The following is a 22,943-nucleotide window of genomic DNA, read 5'->3' as shown; positions in this document are numbered from 1 at the left end:
TCAAGGGAGCGCCGGCCACCTTCCAGCGCCTGGTGGACCAGCTCCTGAGGGGGATGGAGAGTTTTGCCGTGGCATATATTGATGACATCTGTGTCTTTAGCCAGACCTGGGAGGACCATGTGTCCCAGGTTAGACAAGTGCTGGACCGACTCCAGGGGGCTGGGCTGACTGTAAAAGCGGAGAAGTGCAAGGTGGGGATGGCGGAAGTGTCTTACCTGGGCCATCGGGTGGGGAGCGGCCGCCTAAAGCCGGAACCAGCCAAGGTGGAGGTGATCAGAGACTGGCCCGCTCCCCACACCAAAAAGCAGGTCCAAGCCTTTATTGGGATGGCAGGATACTACCGAAGATTTGTGCCTCACTTTAGCGCCATAGCCACCCCCATCACTGAGCTATGCAAGAAGGGGAAGCCAGACAAGGTGGTCTGGACCGAGCAGTGCCAGGAGGCTTTCCGGGCGCTGAAGGAGGCTCTGGTCAGTGGCCCAGTTCTGGCAAACCCAGACTTTGACAAGCCCTTTGTGGTGTTCACCGACGCCTCCGACACGGGACTGGGGGCGGTGTTAATGCAGGAGGATGAAAAGGGGGAGAGACACCCCATCGTGTACCTGAGCAAGAAGTTGCTACCCCGGGAGCAACACTACGCGGCCATCGAGAAGGAGTGCCTGGCCATGGTGTGGGCCCTCAAGAAACTAGAGCCCTATCTCTTCGGGCGGCACTTCACCGTGTACACCGACCACTCGCCCCTGACCTGGCTGCACCAGATGAAAGGAGCCAACGCCAAGCTCCTGAGATGGAGCCTGCTCCTGCAGGATTACGACATGGACGTGGTCCACGTGAAGGGAAGTGCCAACCTGATAGCGGATGCGCTGTCCCGGAGAGGGGGCCCCGAACTTCCCCAGGTCACTGGTCACAGTGACCCCGCTCAGTTCAGTCTCGAAGGGGGGAGAGATGTGACGATGTGACTCAGCAGGGAGGGGGGAGTGTTGACCTGGGAATGTGCCCTGGGGATGGGAGACCTGAGAGCCTGTCACCTGAGCCAGGAGGGGGAGGGGGAGGTAACACCTCTGCCCAGGAATGTGAACAGAGGCTGCAGCAGGGAACCTGCGGGGTGAGTTTAGTTGGCAGTTTGGAGGCTGGGGGGAGGAACACAGGGAACCCCAGGGCTGGGGTCTAAGCTCCCTGCTCCCCCAGAAGGACGTGATTGAGGGGTCCTGGTTGTACCCACAAGCTCTGTTGTGGACTGTGTTCCTGTTGTCCAATAAACCTTCTGTTTTACTGGCTGGCTGAGAGTCTCAGTGGATCCCAGGAAGAGGGGTGTAGGGCCTGGACTCCCCCACACTCCGTGACACGCACCCCCTGCCCCATACCTGGGCTGGGAGGGGCAAGGGAGGTGCTTCGTGCCGGCTCCGCTCTCTCCCGCTTCCCCCGTCTCTGCCCTTTGCCCCCAGCTGGGAACCAGGCGTCTCTGCCGTCCCGGCGGGTCCCGCAGCAGCGAAGGGCGATGGGGCGAATCCCCCACAGACCGGGCGGCCCTTGGACAGGGATTCTCCTGGCAGGTCAGAGGGGGAGAACGTGGGACCCAGGTGTCCGGGACAAAAAGGGCTGCAATAGGAGCCAGTGTGAATGAAAGCGGAGGGGCTGTGGGTCGGGACTCAGGGGCCCCGGCAGAGCTGGGCGAGGGGCACCCCAGGGCTGGAGTAGTCGGAGGGGGGCTCTGACGCTTCCTTTCCCAGGCTGGCTCCAACCCCACCCTCCCCCGAGGCTGAGCCCCCAAGCCGCGGGGACACGCACAGAAGCCCCGTTGTGTCCCGCAGCAGGGATCAGTGTTTGCTTGTGTCTCTCTAGGCTAGAGAACTGGGGGACACACACCCTGCCCCCCCCTCCCACTGAATTCCCTCCCCCCAGGTCTAGCAGGCGGAACCAGAGCCAGGCAGAGACCCAGGGACCCGGCACCCCGTGGGGGGGCGGGGGGAGAAGGGAGAAGACCCTTTCTCTACCCCCCCCCCACCCCCCGCCGCACCGGTTCCTTCCTCCAAAGCGAAGGAGAAGTGAGCCTGAGGCCGGAGGGGCCCCGTGGGGCTGCCCTGCCTGTGGGTCCGGACTCCAGGGTCCCGGCCCAGAGACGCCTCCCCTGGGTCGAGGCAGGTCCGGCTGCAGCAAAAGGCGGCGGGGCGGCACCTGGCGAGGGGTCCCTTGCAGCTGAGAGGGTGGAGCGGGGGTGGGGGGGGGGAACCCAGGTGTCCCAGACACCAAGGACTGTAACAGGGGACAGTGCAAATGCAAACGGAGGGGCTGCAGGTCGGGAGTGAGGGGCACCACTTGGTATCTGCCTCTCTGGTCTCCCCCCGCAGCCTCCGTCCTGGGCTCCTGCCTCCAGCCGGCGCCGGCCCAGACCCTGGTGACCATCGTCCTCACCCCGCCGAGCCCCGCGGTGGGAGGGGGCGTCAGCCTGGCCCCCCAGAAGCCGCCACAGGACTTGCTGTCGTGCAGCTGGTACCGATCAGCGACCACGGATCCAAGCAGCCGGATCCTCACCTACTTCCCAGGACCACCCCCCGTCCAGACCCCCGGCCCGGCCCACACGGGGCGGGAGACAGCGGGGCCGGGCTGCGCCCTGCACATCGCGGGGTTAAGGCTCAATGACACCGGGAAATACACGGTGGATATTCAGAGCCCGACTAGCCCTGGCCTCCGCACGGTGCATCTGCTCGTCTCTGGTAAGTGCCACCCCCGGGCCCTGCCCCTTCCCCGTCCCCGCCCCAGCGATGGGCTCTGGGCCTCTCCCCCGGGGATGAGCCTGGCTAGGTCATGGGGGGGACCCGCCCCCAAACACAGACCCTGCCCTGTATGTGGCATCCCACCCCCCTGCCCCCAAGAGATGATGACCCCCCAATACACAGAGATGTGGGGCCCTGGGCCCCCAGATGCCCCCTCCCTGAGCTGGGAGCCAGGACTGAACATGGATGGGGAGTGACCCCCCCCAACAGCTGCTGCTGTCGCAGTTGGTATAATCTGCATTAACCCCATTCTGCCGGCTCCACAGACCTCCCCATGCAGACCCCACTCCCCTGCCCTGCCCCGATCGAACCCAGGAGTCCTGGCTCCCAGCCCCCGCTGCTCTAACCCACCAGCCCCCACTCCCCTCCCAGAGCCGGGGAGAGAACCCAGGAGTCCTGGCTCCCAGCCCCCGCTGCTCTAACCCACCAGCCCCCACTCCCCTCCCAGAGCCAGGGAGAGAACCCAGGAGTCCTGGCTCCCAGAACCCCACTCTTTCCCATGTAGCCGTTGTGACAAAGTGGGACTGTTCTTCATGTTTCCTTAATGTTGCAGGCGGAGGGAGCAAGCGACCCCCCCCGGAGTACGAGAACCTGCCCCTGCAGCCCGGGCGGGCCCAGGGGTGAGTGCCAGGCGCTCAGGGCCGTGGCTCGGGGAGGGGGGACGCAGACGGGTGTAACGCTGCAGAGGCTCAGGCCAGAGCTAGGGGCCGGCAGGGGTCCGGGACCCAGGGCAGCAGGGACCCCGGGCGACAGGGCGCGGAGCCCGTGGCCGGAACGCCGGGTGCAAAACCTGGAGGAGCTACAGTGCCCGGCATCCCGACAGCCCGCCCCTGGGTAGGACACCTGGGTCAGGCCGGAGCCTGGAGCCCCCTGAGCCCTCCACAGTCCCAGGCCAGCCGCCTCCTGCAGCCCCCACTCAACAACCCCCCAGCCCCTCCTGCCCCCCCGGCCTCCTCCCGGGGGCCGGGAAATCCCTGGGCATTTGTTGCTAGGTGCCAAACGCCCCGGCAACGGGAGGGGCCATTGTCTTCTGGGGCTCCCCATGGGCTCAGACCCCAGGCAGCCAGCCGTGGGGCAGGCTGTGGGACGAAGCGGGACTGTTCTTAATGTTTCCTCCGAATATTGTGGGGGGGTGCCTCACTTTCCCCTGGGCAGTTCTTAAGTATCTAGGGGGTGGGATAAGGGTGTACGATCCTGCAGAGCCCTAGAGGGCAGGTGTGTGCAGGGGTCTGGACACAGAGAATGGCCGACACCCTGTTTCCTGGCCACTGATGGCCTGGGCCCTTCCCCCCTGCAAGGTGAGAGCTAAAGGGTTGGAGAACAAAGGAATCAGGTGACCTCCTGGCCCGGAAAGGGACAAAGCCCAGAGGAGGAGGAGCAGGAGAGAATTTCAGTTTAGGGCTGGCTGGGGACATGGAGTGAAGGGCAGATGGGGTTGTTTGGCTCACTGCCCCCCAAAATGGACCCAGCTGAGGGGTCCTCTTCTCTGCACCTACAAGCTCTGTGTTAGACCATGTTCCTGTCGTCTAATAAACCTTCTGTTTTACTGGCTGGCTGAGAGTCCCGTCTGACTGCGGAGTTGGGGGGCAGGACCCTCTGGCTTCCCCAGTGGCCCTGCCTGGGTGGACTTGCTGTGGGAAGTGCCTGGAGGGGCAGAGAAGGCTGGAGGCTCTGGGGTCAGACCCAGGAAGGTGGAAGCCGGGTGAGCTGTGTGTCCTGCAGACAGGCTGCTCCCCGAGAGGAGACTCCCCCAGAGTCCTGCCTGGCTTCATGGGGAGCAGTTCCAGAGCATCGCCCAGGGACTCCATGACAGGGGCCCATCACAGCCATGGGCAGGGGGGTGAGCCAGGGGCTCGGCTGTCAGTGAGCCAGGCCGGATGGGACCAGTCTGTCAATCTGAGCTCCTGCGTCCCACCAGCCCCCAGCCCCCCCCCAGCACCTGCCTGCTGCATCTAGTGCCCGAAGTCAAAGTGTCACTGCCCCCAGGGGCCCAGCCCATTTTGTGCCACGGGACCGGGGGTCCAGGTGCAGCAGGGCGGGAGATAGAGAGAGACCCAGAGAACCCCGGCCAGTGACCCACCCCACGCTGCAGAGGGAGGGGAGTCCCCCAGGGGCCCTGCCAGTCTGAGCGGGGGGAAAAAGCTCCCTGAGCCCAGACGTGGCGACCAGCTGGACAGTGGGTGTGTGAGCAAGAACCAGACAGCCCAGCACCTGCCAGAGAGAGAGAGAGAGAGAGACGCTCGGAGCCCCGCAGAGCCCAGCCCCAGGCCTGGCCGCCCCCCATGCTTTGCAGGAAGGAGATAAAAACCTCCCAGAATACACGGGGATGAGGGGGAGAGATCCCTGCCTGACCCCTGCCGGCAGCTGGCTGAGACCCTGAAGCATGAGCATTAGCAACCTGAGAGGTAAACCAGGCATGACCCCGGAGCTGCTGAGCCCAGCCCCTGCCCTTGGCCTGGCCCAGCCCCATCACAAGCCCCACCCGTCAGTTTGTCCAGCTCTCTGGTAACACTAGAAACCCTGCAGTGTCCGGCCTGGTCTGTGGGACCGGGGTCCTTGGGCTGAACTCTCTCCCCCCCCGCCACAGCCTGGGGAGTTACACCCCCATTGCAGTTACTGCGAGCGCTCAGCCCCCGCCCCCGCCGCCTAACCAGCCCAGCTGCCAGGCCCCGCTCCTAGGACAGACCCTCCAGCCCCTGCCCAGCCTGGCAGCACCTCTGCACCGGCTCCCGGCTGCCTTCCCCTTTCTCCACCCGGGGGACAGAGCGGCCGCCCGGCTCCCAGCCGAGGCTCACCAGGGTGCGGCCGGTGGGACTAATCCGGCCGCGCTGCAGGACAGACCTGAGCCATCCCAGGCCTGTCGTGCTCACAGTCGCATCCCCAGGGGACTCTCCGTTATCCTGCGACTGCCCCCCCACGCCCAGGGCTCTCTCCTGCTCTGTCGCGGCCCCGCTGAGCCCCCAGCTGCAGAGGAAATCTTGTTCTTAGCCCCGAAGCGTGTGCCGGTGAGCCCTGCGAGGTCGGCGTCCAGGCCGTGGCTGTCGCTCCGGTCTGCCGGGTCCTCCAGCTCCTCCTGGGTCAGGGTCCCGGCCTCCCCGCAGTGCCCCAGACCCCGACTTTCTACCACCAGCAAATGTCGGGTGCCCCCACCCACGTCGTCTCCCACGGATCTTAATAAACTATTGAATAAGCCTGGTTCCCAGACCGAGCCACCCGCCCGCCTGTAGCAACCTCCCTCCAGGCCAGTGAGTCCCCGCTCAGCACCGCCCACGGCCCTCGCCCCGTGGCCGGCTCCCGACCCACCGCACGCAGCGTGGGTGGGCCCCAGCATGACGCAGCGGGGAAGTCCCCACGGGGCTCCATGGCAGAGGCTTTCCTGGACGCCGGGCGTGTGAGCTCTGCGGTGCGTCCCTTCGCTGACCAGCCGGTGATTGGCCCCAAGCCGGAACCCGGGTGAGTCTGGGCGTCCGCGTGTGTTACGGCTCCGTGCCCAGGTCCCGCCAGGACCGTGATTCCTCTGCCGTGTGCTGCTGGGGGCAGCCCGGCCGCTCGGTACCGGCCAGAGCCCGTTTTCCCCGTTCTGCGCCGGGAGCGTGTGTCCTGGGAGCTCCCACTCGGCCAGTACCCGGGGCCCAGCGCCAGCCTGGGCCGTGTCCACCCGGCTGGGACAGGAGTTGTGGGAGTGCGAATTGAGAGCCAGAGTCATGCCAAGGAGAGCCTGGTGCATGCTGGGAGGCCACCCAAAAAACCCTGAACATGTGACCCAGGCCTGACCGACGCTGCCTGAGTCTGCCGAGAGCCGGAGCCGATCGCTCTGGGAGAGCCCACAGGAAATGGGGCAATCGGCCGGTGGAGCAATACCCGGTGGGAGGGGCTGAGGGTAACCAGCAGGAACGGGAGCGGGTGGGGGGGCTGTGAAGGAGCGTGAGACCCAGGGGACAGACACCCCCAGGAAGAGGCAGAGTCCCCCCCCCCCCCCCCCGACCGCACACACACACCCTTCCCTAGCAGCCGAAGGGGAAGTGGGTGGGTGCAGCTCGGAGGGGACAGTCTCACCCAGGAGGGGCCCTGTGGGGCTGCCCTGCCTGTGGGTCCAGGCTCACAGCACAGACTGCCCCCCAGCACTGGATCGAGACGGGTCCTGCTGTGGGTGCTGGAACTTGGGGGGCTGCCGCACCCCTTGGCTGGACGTGGTTTGCAGGGTTTGCAGGGTTCAATGGCTCTCAGCCCCCCACTGGGCATATGGCTCCAGCGCCCCTGGGTCCTGCTGCCGTGAAGGGGCAAAGCCCAGAGGGTCCAAGCCCAGGGACACAAATCAGGCCTGGCCCAGCGGGGCCATCCCCCGGCTCCCCAGGAGCGGGGCCGAGAGCTCCCTGCCGGGGCAGCCCCTGTCCGGCTGAGCCTGCGGGGGCCTGGGCCTCCCTTCTCCAGCAGGAGGCAGCAGCGAGTGCCCGGCACGGCCAGGGTCCGGGCCAGACGCACCCGGGTCCCCTTGGCCCTGCTGGGGGCGGCATCGCGCCGGGGGCTCCCGTGGCCTGGCGGCTTCGCGTGCGGGGCCTTTGCTCCCACGCTGCTTCCCTGCACCCCTGGGCTGTGCCGTGTGACGCTTCCCGGGGTGCCGGGCTGGGAGGCCCCCCGCGACCCCTTGCCCTGCTCTGAGGAGCCTTGTCTGGCCTTACTGGGGGTCAGAGCCCTGAAGCCCCCCACTCAGCCCTCCACAGGTCAGCGATCGGCGCCCCCATCGCCCAGGATCCACCCGGGGGTGCCCAGCCCCTGGCGCTGCCCACTGGCCAAGTTCCCAGCTCCGCTGCCCCCACGGACTCGGACCCCCCAGCTGAGCAGTTACCCCCCCCAGTCAGCACCCCACTCAGCCCCAGCATGGCCAGGCCTTACAGAGACAACCAAGCTGAGTTTATTGGCCGGAGCCCAGAGCTGGAGAAGGAGCCGCTGGAGGCTCCTGTTATTTCCTCCTCGTTACTAGGGATCGGGAAATGACAGGAACGGGCAGCAGGTTTAGAACAAACACAAGGAAGTCTTTCTTCCCGCAACGCACCGTCAACCTCTGGAACTCCCTGCCAGAGGATGTTGTTGTGACGAAGTGGGACTGTTCTTAATGTTTCCTCTGAATAGTGTGGGGGTGCCTCAGTTTCCCCTAGGCAGTTCTTAAGTATCTAGGGGGTGGGGTAAGGGTGTATGATCATTGCAGAGCCCTAGAGGGCAGGTGTGTGCAGGAGTCTGGACACAGAGAATGGCCGACACCCTGTTTCCTGGCAACTGATGGCCTGGGCCCTTCCCCCCCTGCAAGGTGAAAGCAAAGGGTTGGAGAACAAAGGAATCAGGTGACCACATGGCCTGGGAAAGGAACAAAGCCCAGAGGAGGAGGGGGCTCACTGCCCCCCAGAATGGACCCAGCTGAGGGGTCCCGTTCTCTGCACCTGCAAGCTCTGTTTTAGACCATGTTCCTGTCGTCTAATAAACCTTCTGTTTTACTGGCTGGCTGAGAGTCACGTCTGACTGCGAAGTTGGGGTGCAGGACCCTCTGGCTTCCCTAGGAGCCCCGCCTGAGCGGACTCGCTGGGGGAAAACGCACGGAGGGGCAGAGGATGCTGAATGCTCCGAGGTCAGACCCAGGAAGGTGGAAGCTGTGTGAGCTGTGTGTCCTGAAGACAGGCTGCTCACAGAAAGGCGACTGCCCCAGAGTCCTGACTGGCTTCATGGGGAGCAGTTCCAGAGCATCGCCCAGGGACTCCGTGACACCCCTGACCTGGCTGCACAGATGAAAGGAGCCAACGCCAAGCTCCTGAGATGGAGCCTGCTCCTGCCGGATTACGACATGGACGTGGTCCACGTGAAGGGAAGGGCCAACCTGATAGCGGATGCGCTGTCCCGGAGAGGGGGCCCCGAACTTCCCCAGGTCACTGGTCTCAGTGACCCCGCTCTGTTCGGTCTGGAAGGGGGGAGAGATGGGACGCAGCAGGGAGGGGGGAGTGTTGACCTGGGAATGTGCCCTGGGGATGGGAGACCTGAGAGCCTGTCACCTGAGCCGGGAGGGGGAGGAGGAGGTGACACCTCTGCCAGGAATGGAAGACAGGCTGCAGGAGGGAGCCTGCTGGGGGGGGTTAGTTTTCAGTTTGGGGCTGGGTGGAGGAACACAGGGAACCCCAGGGCTGGGGTCTAAGCTCCCTGCTCCCCCAGAAGGACGTGATTGAGGGGTCCTGGGGGTACGCACAAGCTCTGTTGGGGACTGTGTTCCTGTTGTCCAATCAACCTTCTGTTTTACTGGCTGGCTGAGGGTCTCAGTGGATCCCAGGAAGAGGGGTGCAGGGCCTGGACTCCCCCACACTCCGTGACAGTAACGTTCTTGGTCACATTCAGTCACATCCTGTAGACCCGCTTTCCCTTCTCATTCGGTTACACGTGACTCACCATGGGGTGTTTAATCGGCCACCTCGAGACTTCGGGTGTTTTCTTCCTTTGCGCTTCTTGGAATGGTTTCTAGATTCATTAATTGCCTCCCACAATGTATGGATTGAATTTAAACAGATCATTCAAACGAACAAATCCCACCGCTGACCCCCAGGCTCAGGATTTGTTTCCTCCTGGTGCTGCAAGGAGGCCAAGCTAGGCCACACCTTCCGCACAGCAGGTACGAACCTGTCGTAACCCTCGGCTGTCCCTTTCGGGGGGGTTGGGGGGGCATTGACTGCTGTGCCCTGGGGCCCGGAATTGCTGTCCCTGGGCCTGTCCCACCCCCCACTGGGGAGACTATCGGGGGGGGGCAGGATCCCTGGAGGCTAGGGGGGTCCTCCCCTCTGTCAAGCACTTACCCCCCCAGGGACAATTCCCTTGCTCATGCGATACCCCCCCCCACATGTCTGCTGGGGCCAGACCCCCCAGGGAGGGGGCAGTGGGGGCCCTGTCGTGTCCGTATCAGATTCCCCTGATGCTGCAGCGACTGGATTGCGACACCCCCGCCCCCCCGCGTCAGGGTGGGGGCAGGGGGAGGGGCGGGTGAGTCCCCCTCCCCCCAGGGGCAGGCAGGGTTGTCGGGAAATGTGGGGCATGGTGCCAAAGGGACCACACCCCCTGCCCTGTACCTGGGCTGGGAGGGGCAAGGGAGGTGCTTCGTGCCAGCTCCCCTCCCTGCCCCCCACTTCCCCCATCTCTGCCCTTTGCCCCCAGCTGGGAACTAGGCGTCTCTGCGAAGGGCGGCCCTTGGACAGGGATTCTCCTGGCAGGTGGGGGGGGGGAAGAGGGAGGAACATGGGACCCAGGTGTCCAGGACACAAAGGCCTCCAATGGGCACCGTTCAAGTGAAAGTAGAGGGGCTGTGAGTGGGGAGTGAGGGGCAGCGGCAGAGCTGCGGTGGGGGGATCCCAGGACCGGGGTCGCAGATGCGAGGCCCTGACGCTTCCCTCCCCAGGCTGGGGCCCAGCCCAGGCTCCCAGGGGGCCCCACAAAAGCTCCATTGTTCCCCCCAGATCCTGCTTTGTATGGGGGATTAGCAGGGATCAGCTGTTTGTTTGTGTCTCTGTCCCAGAGCATGGGGGGGACACACCCAGCCCCCCCGTCACTGAACTTCCTCTCCCCTAGATCCCCTAGATCCAGCCCCACACAGAGACTCAGGAACCAGGCACCCCAGAGGGGGAGGGGCAAACGAACCCCCCCCCCAGCAAACTGGTTCAGTGGGGGGGAGGGTTCTGCTGTCCATGGAGTGGGGGTCAGACCCCCAGCAAGGCCAGACAAGGCTCGTCACAGCGGGACAAGGGCTCGCGTTGCCTCCCAGCCCGGCACCCCGGGAAGCGTCACACGGTGCAGCCCAGGGGTGCAGGGGGAGCAGAGCGAGAGCAAAGGCCCCGCACGCGGCCTCCGTGGACCCTGTGATTATGGCCCCGCAGCTGGGCCGAGCCCCCTGCACCCCGTGGTCTGGGTGTGTGTGGGTGTGTGTGTGGGTATATACTGGAGGTGGGGTGGATGGGTGTGGAGGGGGTGTGTGTGTGGGTGGGTGTTTGGGAGTGTTTATGGGTGTAGGGGGGCTGGGTGAGTGGATGAGTCTATGGGTCTGTGTGTGGGGGTGGGGGTGTGGGGGTGTATGGTGTGTGTGTGGGGTGTGTGTGGGTGTATACTGGGGTGGGTGCGGGGGTGGGTGTATGGGTATGGATCGTGGGGGTGTCTATGGGTGTATGTGCGGGTGTGTGTGACGAAGTGGGACTGTTCTTAATGTTTCCTCTGAATAGTGTGGGGGTGCCTCAGTTTCCCCTAGGCAGTTCTTAAGTATCTAGGGGGTGGGGTAAGGGTGTATGATCATTGCAGAGCCCTAGAGGGCAGGTGTATGCAGGAGTCTGGACACAGAGAATGGCCGACACCCTGTTTCCTGGCAACTAATGGCCTGGGCCCTTCCCCCCCTGCAAGGTGAGAGCTGAAGGGTTGGAGAACAAAGGAATCAGGTGACCACCTGGCCCGGGAAAGGAACGAAGCCCAGAGGAGGAGGGGCTGGAGGGGGTTTTCAGTTTGGGGCTGGCTGGGACATGGAGTGAAGTGCAGACGTGGTTGTCTGGCTCACTGCCCCCCAGAATGGACCCAGCTGAGGGGTCCCGTTCTCTGCACCTGCAAGCTCTGTTTTAGACCATGTTCCTGTCGTCTAATAAACCTTCTGTTTTACTGGCTGGCTGAGAGTCACGTCTGACTGCGAAGTTGGGGTGCAGGACCCTCTGGCTTCCCCAGGAGCCCCGCCTGAGCGGACTCGCTGGGGGGAAGCGCACGGAGGGGCAGAGGATGCTGAATGCTCTGAGGTCAGACCCAGGAAGGTGGAAGCTGTGTGAGCTGTGTGTCCTGAAGACAGGCTGCTCACAGAAAGGCGACTACCCCAGAGTCCTGACTGACTTCATGGGGAGCAGTTCCAGAGCATCGCCCAGGGACTCCGTGACAGTGTGTATGAGTGTGGGGTTGTGGGGGTGTATCATGGGGGTGTCGGTGTTTCTATGGTGTGTGCATGGGTGTGTATGGGTGTGAGGGGCTGGGGTGTGTGTGTATCGTACGGGTGTGTGGGTGGGTGTGTCTATGGGTGGGGATGGGTGGGGGGTGTGGGTGTGTATCATGGGGGTGTCTATGGGTGTGTGCAGGTGTGTGTGTGTGGGGGGGTGTCTGTGGGGGTGGGTGGACACACATGGGCCCACAGGCGGGGCGGGATCAGGCTGCTCAGCTCAGCTCTGTGTCTGTCTGTGCCCAGGGGCCTCACACTCTGTCCTGTTCCCCCCAGCCCCGGCCCATCCTGCCGGGGGGGGGCTTTGGCTCCCAGAAATGTCCCAGATTCCCGTCAGTCTGCGCTCTGCCCCCCCCCAGAGGTCTCCCTGTGCCCCCCACTCCCTAACGGGGGGTTTGTCTCCCACTTCCCACAGGTGACTTCCAGGGATGAGCCCCCCCTCCACACAGCCTCCACTGGAGGGCAATATCTGGGGAGAACAGGGGGAGTAGGAGTCCTGGAGGCTGGGGGGCCCTGCCCCCTTTCATGCACCAGCCCCCCAGGGGCCGATTTCTGCGCTGTGTGACCCCCCCCACACACATCTGCCAGGGCCAGACCCCCCGCTCAAGGGGGCAGGCGGGCTCGGATTGCTGCACCCCCCCGCCCCCGTGTCTGGGTGGGGGCAGGGGGAGGGGCGGGTGAGTCCCTCCCCCGGCAGGGGAGGCAGGCAGGGCTGTCAGGAAAGGGGGGGCACGGTGCCAAAGGGGCTGGGAGGGGCAAGGGAGGTGCTTCGTGCCGGCTCCGCTCCCTCCAGCTTCCCCCGTCTCTGCCCTTTGCCCCCAGCTGGGAACCAGGCGTCTCTGCCGTCCCGGCGGGTCCCGCAGCAGCGAAGGGCGATGGGGCGAATCCCCCACAGACCGGGCGGCCCTTGGACAGGGATTCTCCTGGCAGGTCAGAGGGGGAGAACGTGGGACCCAGGTGTCCGGGACAAAAAGGGCTGCAATAGGAGCCAGTGTGAATGAAAGCGGAGGGGCTGTGGGTCGGGACTCAGGGGCCCCGGCAGAGCTGGGCGAGGGGCACCCCAGGGCTGGAGTAGTCGGAGGGGGGCTCTGACGCTTCCTTTCCCAGGCTGGCTCCAACCCCATCCTCCCCCGAGGCTGAGCCCCCAAGCCGCGGGGACACGCACAGAAGCCCCTGTCCCGCAGCAGGGATCAGTGTTTGCTTGTGTCTCTCTGGGCTAGAGAACTGGGGGACACACACCCTGCCCCCCCCACTGAATTCCCTCCCCCCAGGTCTAGCAGGCGGAACCAGAGCCAGGCAGAGACCCAGGGACCCGGCACCCCGTGGGGGAGCGGGGGAAGAAGGGAGAAGACCCTTTCCCTACCCCCCCACACCCCCCCGGCACGGGTTCCTTCCTCCAAAGCGACGGGGAAGTGAGCCTGAGGCCGGAGGGGCCCCGTGGGGCTGCCCTGCCTGTGGGTCCGGACTCCAGGGTCCCGGCCCAGAGACGCCTCCCCTGGGTCGAGGCAGGTCCGGCTGCAGCAAAAGGCGGCGGGGCGGCACCTGGCGAGGGGTCCCTTGCAGCTGAGACGGTGGAGCGGGGGTGGGGGGGGAACCCAGGTGTCCCAGACACCAAGGACTGTAACAGGGGACAGTGCAAATGCAAACGGAGGGGCTGCAGGTCGGGAGTGAGGGGCACCACTTGGTATCTGCCTCTCTGGTCTCCCCCCGCAGCCTCCGTCCTGGGCTCCTGCCTCCAGCCGGCGCCGGCCCAGACCCCGGTGACCATCGTCCTCACCCCGCCGAGCCCCGCGGTGGGAGGGGGCGTCACCCTGGCCCCCCAGAAGCCGCCACAGGACTTCACGTCCTGCATCTGGTACCAATCAGCGACCACGGATCCAAGCAGCCGGATCCTCACCTACTTCCCAGGACCACCCCCCGTCCAGAACAACGACTTGGCCCACACGGGGCGGGAGACAGCGGGGCCGGACTGCGCCCTGCACATCGCGGGGTTAAGGCTCAATGACACCGGGAAATACACGGTGGATATTCAGAGCCCGACTAGCTCTGGCCTCCGCACGGTGCATCTGCCCGTCTCTGGTAAGAGCCACCCCTGGGCCCTGCCCCTTCCCTGTCCCGGCCCCAGCGATGGGCTCTGGGCCTCTCCCCCGGGATGAGCCTGGCTGGGTCATGGGGGGGACCCGCCCCCAAACACAGACCCTGCCCTGTATGTGGCAACCCACCCCCTGCCCCCAAGAGATGATGACCCCCCAATACACAGAGATGTGGGGCTCTGGGCCCCCAGACGCCCCCTCCCTGAGCTGGGAGCCAGGACTGAACATGGATGGGGAGTGACCCCCCCCAACAGCTGCTGCTGTCGCAGTTGGTATAATCTGCATTAACCCCATTCTGCCGGCTCCACAGACCTCCCCATGCAGACCCCACTCCCCTGCCCTGCCCGGATCGAACCCAGGAGTCCTGGCTCCCAGCCCCCCCTGCTCTGACCCACCAGCCCCCACTCCCCTCCCAGAGCTGGGGAGAGAACCCAGGAGTCCTGGCTCCCAGAACCCCACTCTTTCCCATGTAGCCGTGTAGCCCTACAATAAAGTCTGTGGCTGGATAACAGCTCACTACTGCTGCCAGGGAGCTGGGTCTGAATCCTCCACAGGGCTGCGGGGCAGGAGCCCCCTAGAGCGAGGGCTCCCCTGGGGTCGGGGTGGATCCAGCTGCTCCCCCAGGGATGCTCTCTCTGTTCCCAGAAATGCTGCCCAAGCCCACGGTGACGCCAAACCAAGCCCAGGTGCTGGAGAACGGGACCTTCACCCTCACGTGTAACAGCTCCCCCCACGCCGACACCCTGCTCTGGCTCCGGGACGGGGCGTCCCTCGCGCCCAGTGACCGGCTGGGGCTGTCCCCTGACAACCGGACCCTCACGGTGTCGGGTGTCACCCGGGGCGATGCCGGCGCCTACCAGTGCGAGGTCAGGAACCCCGTCAGCACCGAACGCAGCGAGCCCAGCAACGTGACGGTGGCCTGTGAGTAACTGCAGCCCCGTCCCCCGGCCGCGCTGCCCCCGGCCCTGCCGGCATCGCCCAGCCACGGAGATGCAGCCATCTCTGGGGTGGGGCACCGGGGCTGTTAATATGGGGATCTCTCACTGGCGCTGTCCTTTCCCTTGATCCTCTCCCTCTCTGTGTAGACGGGCCAGACTCTGCCAGGATAGACCCGCCAGGACCCATCGACCTGACCCTCGGGTCCCTTCTCACCCTGTCGTGCGTCGCCGACTCCGTCCCAGCCCCGAGCTATCGCTGGGTCCTCAATGGCACCGACACTAACGAGACCGGGACCAGCTTGACCTTTAACCCCACGACCTTAGCTCACCAGGGCACGTACGAGTGCCAGGCTCACAACCCAATTACCAACCGCACTGCCCGGGCGTCTGTCGCCGTGCGAGTGACAGGGACGGGTGAGTCCCCGGGATGGAACAACGCGCTGCAGACACAGGGATCCCACTGCTAGCACCAACGCCCCAGTGCGGCACTAAGGGCCCAGGCTGCAGTGAGCGGCGTGGGGGGATTGTTACTGACCGACTGATCCAACCCTCCCCACATCTCTCCTCCAGCCCCAGTCGCCCCTCGTCCAGGTCTCTCTGCCGGAGCCGTCGCTGGGATCGTCATCGGGTTGCTGGCGGGGGCGGCGCTGGTCGGAGTCGGGGCCTATTTCCTCTGTGAGTGACACCCGGCCCCCCCGGGAGAGCCAGGACTCCTGGGTTCTCTCCCAGCTCTGGGAGGGGGCTTGGGTCTAGTGGTTAGAGCAGGGGGCTGGGAGCCAGGACCCCAATTCCAGCATCTCTGATGATTCCTCCCAGACTCTCGCTGCTGGAACGAGACCCCCAAGGAGAACGAGGCACCTGTCCCGGTGTACGAGAACCTGCCCCCGACAGTCGGGACGGGGCCAGTGGTGAGTGACAAGGGCCACCTCCACCCCCCTCTATTCCAGGCCCAGCCCCTCCTCTGCGGATGCCCCTCAGTCCCGAACCGCAGCCCCCAGCCAGTTTACCCTGTCCCCTTTGGGCGGGGGTGGGGGAGGGTTACACAAGCCCTGGGTCCCACTGACTCTCTCAGGGTCCCTCCCCCCACCCCGAGCTCGGCTGGAGGGGTGGGGGGGGGTCTCTGTGGTCTGGTGCTAAAGCCCCTCTTGCCTCTGTCTCCCCCAGGCCCAGCCCAGGAGCCCCCCTGACCCCAGCCCCACGTACCAGGTAAGCACCGGCCCCTTGCGCTGTATCCTCCTCCTGAGGGGGGTTCGGACCCAGTGCGGGGAGGAGGGAGCTGCCCCCCAGAAGCCCTATTGCTGAGAACGGGGCTGGTTAACACATCCCAGAACGGGGGGAGCAGAGTGAGCCAGAAGGGGACCAGCCGGGAGCCTCAGGGCTGAGGGGAGGCGCTATGGGGGGCCCAGCACTGGGAGGGGGAGGATGGGCCCCTGGTGTGGGAGGGGCTGTTGGGGTCCCACGGGGGGGAGGGGACTGGGCCCTCCCCTGGGGCGTCTCTGGCTGAATCGTCCCCGTTTCCCCCAGACGCTGCAGCCCCGACAGCGGGACGTGTACGAGGAGCTGAAGAAGTGACGCCCCCTCCGGCCCCCCCGGTGCATGCTGGGAGCGGCCCAGTGCATGCTGGGAAAGGCGCATCCCCGAGCCTGGGTCCCGCCGCCCGGGGACGTCCCGCCGATGAAGCGTTAAAGGGCAGAAACAGCCACCGCCCGGCCCGGGGGGTCCGTCCATCGAGGCTGCTTCCCTGGCGCCCATCACCGCGGCGTCTGGGCCCCTCCAAAGAAATCAGAAACTCGGCGCCTGTGAGTGGCTCTGGCTCCATTCTGCCCAGCACAGTATTTGGGAGCTCGCCTCTGCCACCGGCTCGGGGACGTCTCAGGACCAAACACCCCCCAGCCCGGGGCACGTGCCCTGTTTTCTGCCCGCCTGACCTGAGCCTGGCACACTGAGCTGTGTCCCCCCCAGGCCGCGGGAGCTCCCCACTGCACAGAGGGGCCCAGACGGCTCAGTGACCAGCCTGGGTCCCACGGGGAGTCTGTGGGGCTGCAGGGACTCGGACCCGGGTCTCCCCAGTGCCCCATTGGTTCCCAAACCAGGGCCAGGGGTCCCCGCCCAGGGCTTCCCCCCCACCCTGCCTCCAGTGCCCGGCCCTGCATCTTCCCCTCCCTGGGGCAGTTCTCCCGTGCAGAGCTGCGAACAGCGATGCCGACCCGCCCGGCTGGGACCTGGGACCCCTGGCGGAGGGCACAGGGCACCGTGGGGCTCATGGGGCCCCCGGCTCTGATGTCTACAGACCAGCCCCCAAAGGGGCTCGTGGGGTCCCTGCCCACAGCTGGCATCGCTGGGCGCAGTGACCGTGGCGAGCCGTGTGCCCGGGGTCACGTCCGGGGCTGTGTGTCTGGCCTGGGTCTCAGGGGCTGGTTCCAGCCGGGCAGCGGGAGGCGCCAGGCCCGTCCCTGGCAGACAGGAGGCACCGGGCCGTTCTCTCTGTGCCCGGCTCCGGGGCAGCTGGGTGGTGCCGAGCTCGCCAGGCGGCTGGTTCCACCCGGAGCCAGGCCCCAGGAGCATCTGCCCCATCCCCAGGGAAGCAGCCGGCAGGGAAAAGGGCCCAGTGCGGGGGGCAGGCGTTTCTGAGGACAGACGCTGGCTTGGTGGGAGCTATCGCGGGGTGCGGGGTGCACCCAGGGTCCTGCCCCGTGGGGAGCAGCTGCCAGCGGGTTTGTCTCCTGCAGGGAGCGTCGGAGCCCGGGCGGCTGGGAGCCGGATGCTGGCGGGAGCTGAACCCCGCAGGAGCTTCCAGGGGCGGGTTCGGGACGTTGGGACTCTGGGAAACGCGTCCCCAGTTTGTTCTCCATGTTACCCATTGTCCCGTTAACTCCATGAGAACGTAAGAGCGGCCAGAGTGGGTCAGACCCAAGGTCCATCCGGCCCAGTGTCCTGTCTGCCAACAGTGGCCAGTGCCGGGTGCCCCAGAGGGAATGAACAGACCCGGGAATCGCCCAGTGATCATCCCCTGTCGCCCATTCCCAGCTCCTGGCAAACAGAGGCTAGGGACACCATCCCTGCCCATCTTAGCGAATAGCTATTGATGGACCGATCCTCCAGGAACTTATTGAGTTCTTTTTTGAACCCTGTTATAATCTTGGCCTTCACAACATCCTCTGGCAGGGAGTTCCACAGGTTGACGGTGCGTTGCGGGAAGAAAGACTTCCTTGTGTTTGTTCTAAACCTGCTGCCCGTTCCTGTCATTTCCCGATCCCTAGTTACGAGGAGTAAATAACAGGAGCCTCCAGCGGCTCCTTCTCCAGCTCTGGGCTCCGGCCAATAAACTCAGCCTGGTTGTCTCTGTAAGGCCTGGCCGTGCTGGAGCCGAGTGGGGCGCTGACTGGGAGGGGTGGGGGGGGTCACTGCTCAGCTGGGGGGTCTGAGTCCATGGGGGCAGCGGAGCTGGGAACTTGGCCAGTGGGCAGCGCCAGGGGCTGGGCACCCCAGGGGGATCCTGGGCGATGGGGGCGCCGATCGCTGACCTGTCGAGGGCTGAACGGGGGTGTGACGAAGTGGGACTGTTCTTAATGTTTCCTCTGAATAGTGTGGGGGTGCCTCAGTTTCCCCTAGGCAGTTCTTAAGTATCTAGGGGGTGGAGTAAGGGTGTATGATCATTGCAAAGCCCTAGAGGGCAGGTGTGTGCAGGAGTCTGGACACAGAGAATGGCCGACACCCTGTTTCCTGGCAACTGATGGCCTGGGCCCTTCCCCCCTGCAAGGTGAGAGCTAAAGGGTTGGAGAACAAAGGAATCAGGTGACCACCTGGCCCGGGAAAGGAACAAAGCCCAGAGGAGGAGGGGCTGGAGGGGTTTTCAGTTTGGGGCTGGCTGGGACATGGAGTGAAGTGCAGACGTGGTTGTCTGGCTCACTGCCCCCCAGAATGGACCCAGCTGAGGGGTCCCGTTCTCTGCACCTGCAAGCTCTGTTTTAGACCATGTTCCTGTCGTCTAATAAACCCCTGTTTTACTGGCTGGCTGAGAGTCACGTCTGACTGCGAAGTTGGGGTGCAGGACCCTCTGGCTTCCCCAGGAGCCCCGCCTGAGCGGACTCGCTGTGGGAAGCGCACGGAGGGGCAGAGGAGGCTGAATGCTCCGAGGTCAGACCCAGGAAGGTGGAAGCCGGGTGAGCTGTGTGTCCTGAAGACAGGCTGCTCACAGGAAGGCGACTACCCCAGAGTCCTGACTGACTTCATGGGGAGCAGTTCCAGAGCATCGCCCAGGGACTCCGTGACAACTGGTGGCAGCGGTGGGATGTACTGCACCCCGTGGATGGCGCTTCCTGCAGTAAGTGACTGGGGAGCAGTAACACGAAGGGGGATTGCCGAGGACCAGGCCTGCTGAAGGCTCAGAAAGGAGCGGTTTCGGGGGGCGGTTAACCCCTGGGAGTGTGTGACCAGCGAGAAGGACTGTGCAGTAATGGGGTCCCCCTGGGGACTGCAGTGAGCAGTCTTAGGGGCGGAGGAGTCTGCAGCTCGACCCTGGCAAAGAGGTGGTGACCTCGAGAAGGGCTGGCACACTAGGGGTTCTCCCTGGAAACCGTGGGGAGCTGAGAACACACGGGCCTGTGAGTCCACAACAACTTGGGAGGAGCGGAGTGATGGCCTGTCACCGTCTCCTTAAGAAGGACATTGTAACCCTGTGCAAACAGACAGGGTTGAGCGTTGGAAAGTTCACCAAAGCAGAGTTAATCGTGCAGCTGGAGGAGGATGACCGCTCTAAGGAACAGATTCCTGACCCCAACTGGGGCTATAGCAGGATCTGGGAGCAGCTGGAGTGGGAGCCAGGCATCGCCAAGACTCCTGTCCCCGACCAGACGGGGGTCTTCACGATCAGGTTCCCCATCGGGGGATCGAGACGGACGGGATTGGAGCTGAGTCTGAGAGAGCAAGAGGACCCTGGGAGACAGCGAGAGCCCGAGAAAGAGCTGCAGAAGCAGCAGCAGCATGAACTGGCGGTGGGGGAGCGGAGAGGCCTAGGGGACCTCCCCGGGGTGAGTGGGGATAGACCCCGGGGGGCCAGTTCCGCAGGGAACCTCGAGACTAAATTGCTGCCCCTGGTTAAGGAGGGGGGGGTGTGGATGCCACCTCACTGCCTTTGAGCAGGCTGGCGATTTGAACCAAGGGGACCCTGTGGAAAAGCCCCGGTGTCTAGCTCCCTTGCTGGGTCCCAAGGCCATAGACTCCGTCAGCCAGATGGTTGGGGATGTGGACGGGCTCCCACTCCTGACCCCAACCTATATGTCTGTGTGGAGTTTCCTGGGGCCAGGCCCCTCGGACCTCCAGTGGGAGCAGAAGGTGATGGTCAATGGGGAGACATTCTTGGGGTGGCCAAAGGGCATGGGCTGCATAAACCTTCCCACATGCGGCCTGCGAGTTCTATCGACCACCCCTGACCTAAGGGAGGGTGTGAAAATGGAAGGGCCTGGTGTAACTCCTACCAAGGAATGGGAGAGATGCTGGGGCATCCATGGGAACGTTGGTGGCTTCGAACTTCCCCAGGTCACCGGCTAAAGTGACCCCGCTCAGTTCGATCTCGAAGGGGGGAGAGATGTGACGAAGTGGGACTGTTCTTAATGTTTCCTCTGAATAGTGTGGGGGTGCCTCAGTTTCCCCTAGGCAGTTCTTAAGTATCTAGGGGGTGGAGTAAGGGTGTATGATCATTGCAAAGCCTTAGAGGGCAGGTGTGTGCAGGAGTCTGGACACAGAGAATGGCCGACACCCTGTTTCCTGGCAACTGATGGCCTGGGCCCTTCCCCCCTGCAAGGTGAGAGCTAAAGGGTTGGAGAACAAAGGAATCAGGTGACCACCTGGCCCGGGAAAGGAACAAAGCCCAGAGGAGGAGGGGCTGGAGGGGTTTTCAGTTTGGGGCTGGCTGGGACATGGAGTGAAGTGCAGATGTGGTTGTCTGGCTCACTGCCCCCCAGAATGGACCCAGCTGAGGGGTCCCGTTCTCTGCACCTGCAAGCTCTGTTTTAGACCATGTTCCTGTCGTCTAATAAACCCCTGTTTTACTGGCTGGCTGAGAGTCACGTCTGACTGCGAAGTTGGGGTGCAGGACCCTCTGGCTTCCCCAGGAGCCCCGCCTGAGCGGACTCGCTGTGGGAAGCGCACGGAGGGGCAGAGGAGGCTGAATGCTCCGAGGTCAGACCCAGGAAGGTGGAAGCCGGGTGAGCTGTGTGTCCTGAAGACAGGCTGCTCACAGAAAGGCGACTGCCCCAGAGTCCTGACTGGCTTCATGGGGAGCAGTTCCAGAGCATCGCCCAGGGACTCCGTGACAGGGGGGCTTTGGGGCTCTGACCCCCAGTAAGGCCAGACAAGGCTCCTCACAGCGGGGCAAGGGGTCGCAGGGGGCCTCCCAGCCCGGCACCCCGGGAAGCGTCACAGGGCACAGCCCAGGGGTGCAGGGGGAGCAGCGTGGGAGCAAAGGCCCCGCACGCGAAGCCGCCAGGCCACGGGAGCCCCCGGTGCGATGCCGCCCCCAGCAGGGCCAAGGGGACCCGGGTGCGTCTGGCCTGGACCCTGGCCGTGCCGGGCACTCGCTGCTGCCCCCTGCTGGAGAAGTGAGTCCCAGCCCCCCGCAGGCTCAGCCGGACAGGGGCTGCCCAGGCAGGGAGCTCTCTGCCCCGCTCCTGGGGAGCCGGGGGATGGCCCCGCTGGGCCAGGCCTGATTTGTGTCCCTGGGCTTGGACCCTCTGGGCATTGCCCCTTCACGGCAGCAGGACCCAGGGGCGCTGGAGCCATATGCCCAGTGGGGGGCTGAGAGCCATTGAACCCTGCAAACCCTGCAAACCACGTCCAGCCAAGGGGTGCGGCAGCCCCCCAAGTTCCAGCACCCACAGCAGGACCCGTCTCGATCCAGTGCCGGGGGCAGTCTGTGCTGTGAGCCTGGACCCACAGGCAGGGCAGCCCCACAGGGCCCTTCCTGGGTGAGACTGTCCCCTCCGAGCTGCACCCACCCACTTCCCCTTCGGCTGCTAGGGAAGGGTGTGTGTGTGCGGTCGGGGGGGGTGGGGGGTGACTGCCTCTTCCTGGGGGTGTCTGTCCCCTGGGTCTCACGCTCCTTCACAGCCGCCCCACCCGCTCCCATTCCTGCTGGTTACCCTCAGCCCCTCCCACCAGGTATTGCTCCACCGGCCGATTGCCCCATTTCCTGTGGGCTCTCCCAGAGCGATCGGCTCCGGCTCTCGGCAGACTCAGGCAGCGTCGGTCAGGCCTGGGTCACATGTTCAGGGTTTTTTGGGTGGCCTCCCAGCATGCACCAGGCTCTCCTTGGCATGACTCTGGCTCTCGATTCGCGCTCCCACAACTCCTGTCCCAGCCGGGTGGACACGGCCCAGGCTGGCGCTGGGCCCCGGGTACTGGCCGAGTGGGAGCTCCCAGGACACACGCTCCCGGCGCAGAACGGGGAAAACGGGCTCTGGCCAGTACCGAGCGGCCGGGCTGCCCCCAGCAGCGCACGGCAGAGGAATCACGGTCCTGGCGGGACCTGGGCACGGGGCCGTAACACACGCGGACGCCCAGACTCACCCGGGTTCCGGCTTGGGGCCAATCACCGGCTGGTCGGCGAAGGGACGCACCGCAGAGCTCACACGCCCGGCGTCCAGGAAAGCCTCTGCCATGGAGCCCCGTGGGGACTTCCCCGCTGCGTCACGCTGGGGCCCACCCACGCTGCGTGCGGTGGGTCGGGAGCCGGCCACGGGGCGAGGGCTGCGGGCGGTGCTGAGCGGGGACTCACTGGCCTGGAGGGAGGTTGCTACAGGCGGGCGGGCGGCTCGGTCTGGGAACCAGCCTTAGTCACCAGTTTACTATGGCCTGGAGGTGCCGGGGCTCTGAACTGCCAGGCCCAGACGTGCCGGGGCTCAGCCCTGGCACAAATGAAGCTCTGAGCTCCGGCCCCTGGTGCTGTACCCCCACAGGGGGATTGAATCCCGGGGGAGGGGGTAGGGAGCTGCCCCACATACGGGCCCGGGGCTGAGTGTGGGCCTGGCAATCACACCCCAGAGACAGGGTGGAGTGAGTGAAGTTGGGGGTGGCCCCCCCAGGAGCAGGGCCCAGAGCCCCAGGTCAGGAGGTGTTGGCTGGGGGAGGGGGAGGGCAGATGCTCCCGTCCTCCCCC

The 22,943-nt window shown here is 65.1% G+C and overlaps 2 protein-coding genes across 2 annotated transcripts in view; both read left to right on the top strand.

Annotated features, from left to right (window-relative positions):
* Nucleotides 1-18,136, top strand: part of CEACAM16 (CEA cell adhesion molecule 16, tectorial membrane component) — a 31,777-nt gene extending 13,641 nt beyond the window's left edge. The window contains 5 exon segments of the mRNA XM_075122723.1: nucleotides 14,496-14,771; nucleotides 14,936-15,463; nucleotides 15,605-15,696; nucleotides 15,953-15,994; nucleotides 16,313-18,136. Coding sequence (XP_074978824.1) covers nucleotides 14,496-14,771; nucleotides 14,936-15,463; nucleotides 15,605-15,696; nucleotides 15,953-15,994; nucleotides 16,313-16,360 — 986 coding nt within the window. The 3' untranslated portion in view covers nucleotides 16,361-18,136.
* On the top strand, nucleotides 1,440-4,327 carry LOC142069926 (cell adhesion molecule CEACAM21-like). The gene is made up of 3 exons (XM_075122722.1): nucleotides 1,440-1,553; nucleotides 2,349-2,714; nucleotides 3,328-4,327. The coding sequence occupies exons 1-3, from the start codon at nucleotides 1,499-1,501 to the stop codon at nucleotides 3,396-3,398; spliced, it is 492 nt and encodes a 163-aa protein (XP_074978823.1). The 5' UTR covers nucleotides 1,440-1,498; the 3' UTR covers nucleotides 3,399-4,327.
* Nucleotides 18,137-22,943: the final 4,807 nt, after the last annotated feature.

This window comes from Caretta caretta, chromosome 24 (assembly GCF_965140235.1).
Source record: "Caretta caretta isolate rCarCar2 chromosome 24, rCarCar1.hap1, whole genome shotgun sequence".
In the NCBI taxonomy this organism is placed as follows: domain Eukaryota; kingdom Metazoa; phylum Chordata; order Testudines; family Cheloniidae; genus Caretta; species Caretta caretta.
The sequence above is the reverse complement of the archived record's forward strand: the minus strand, read 5'-3'. Positions and strand labels throughout refer to the sequence as shown.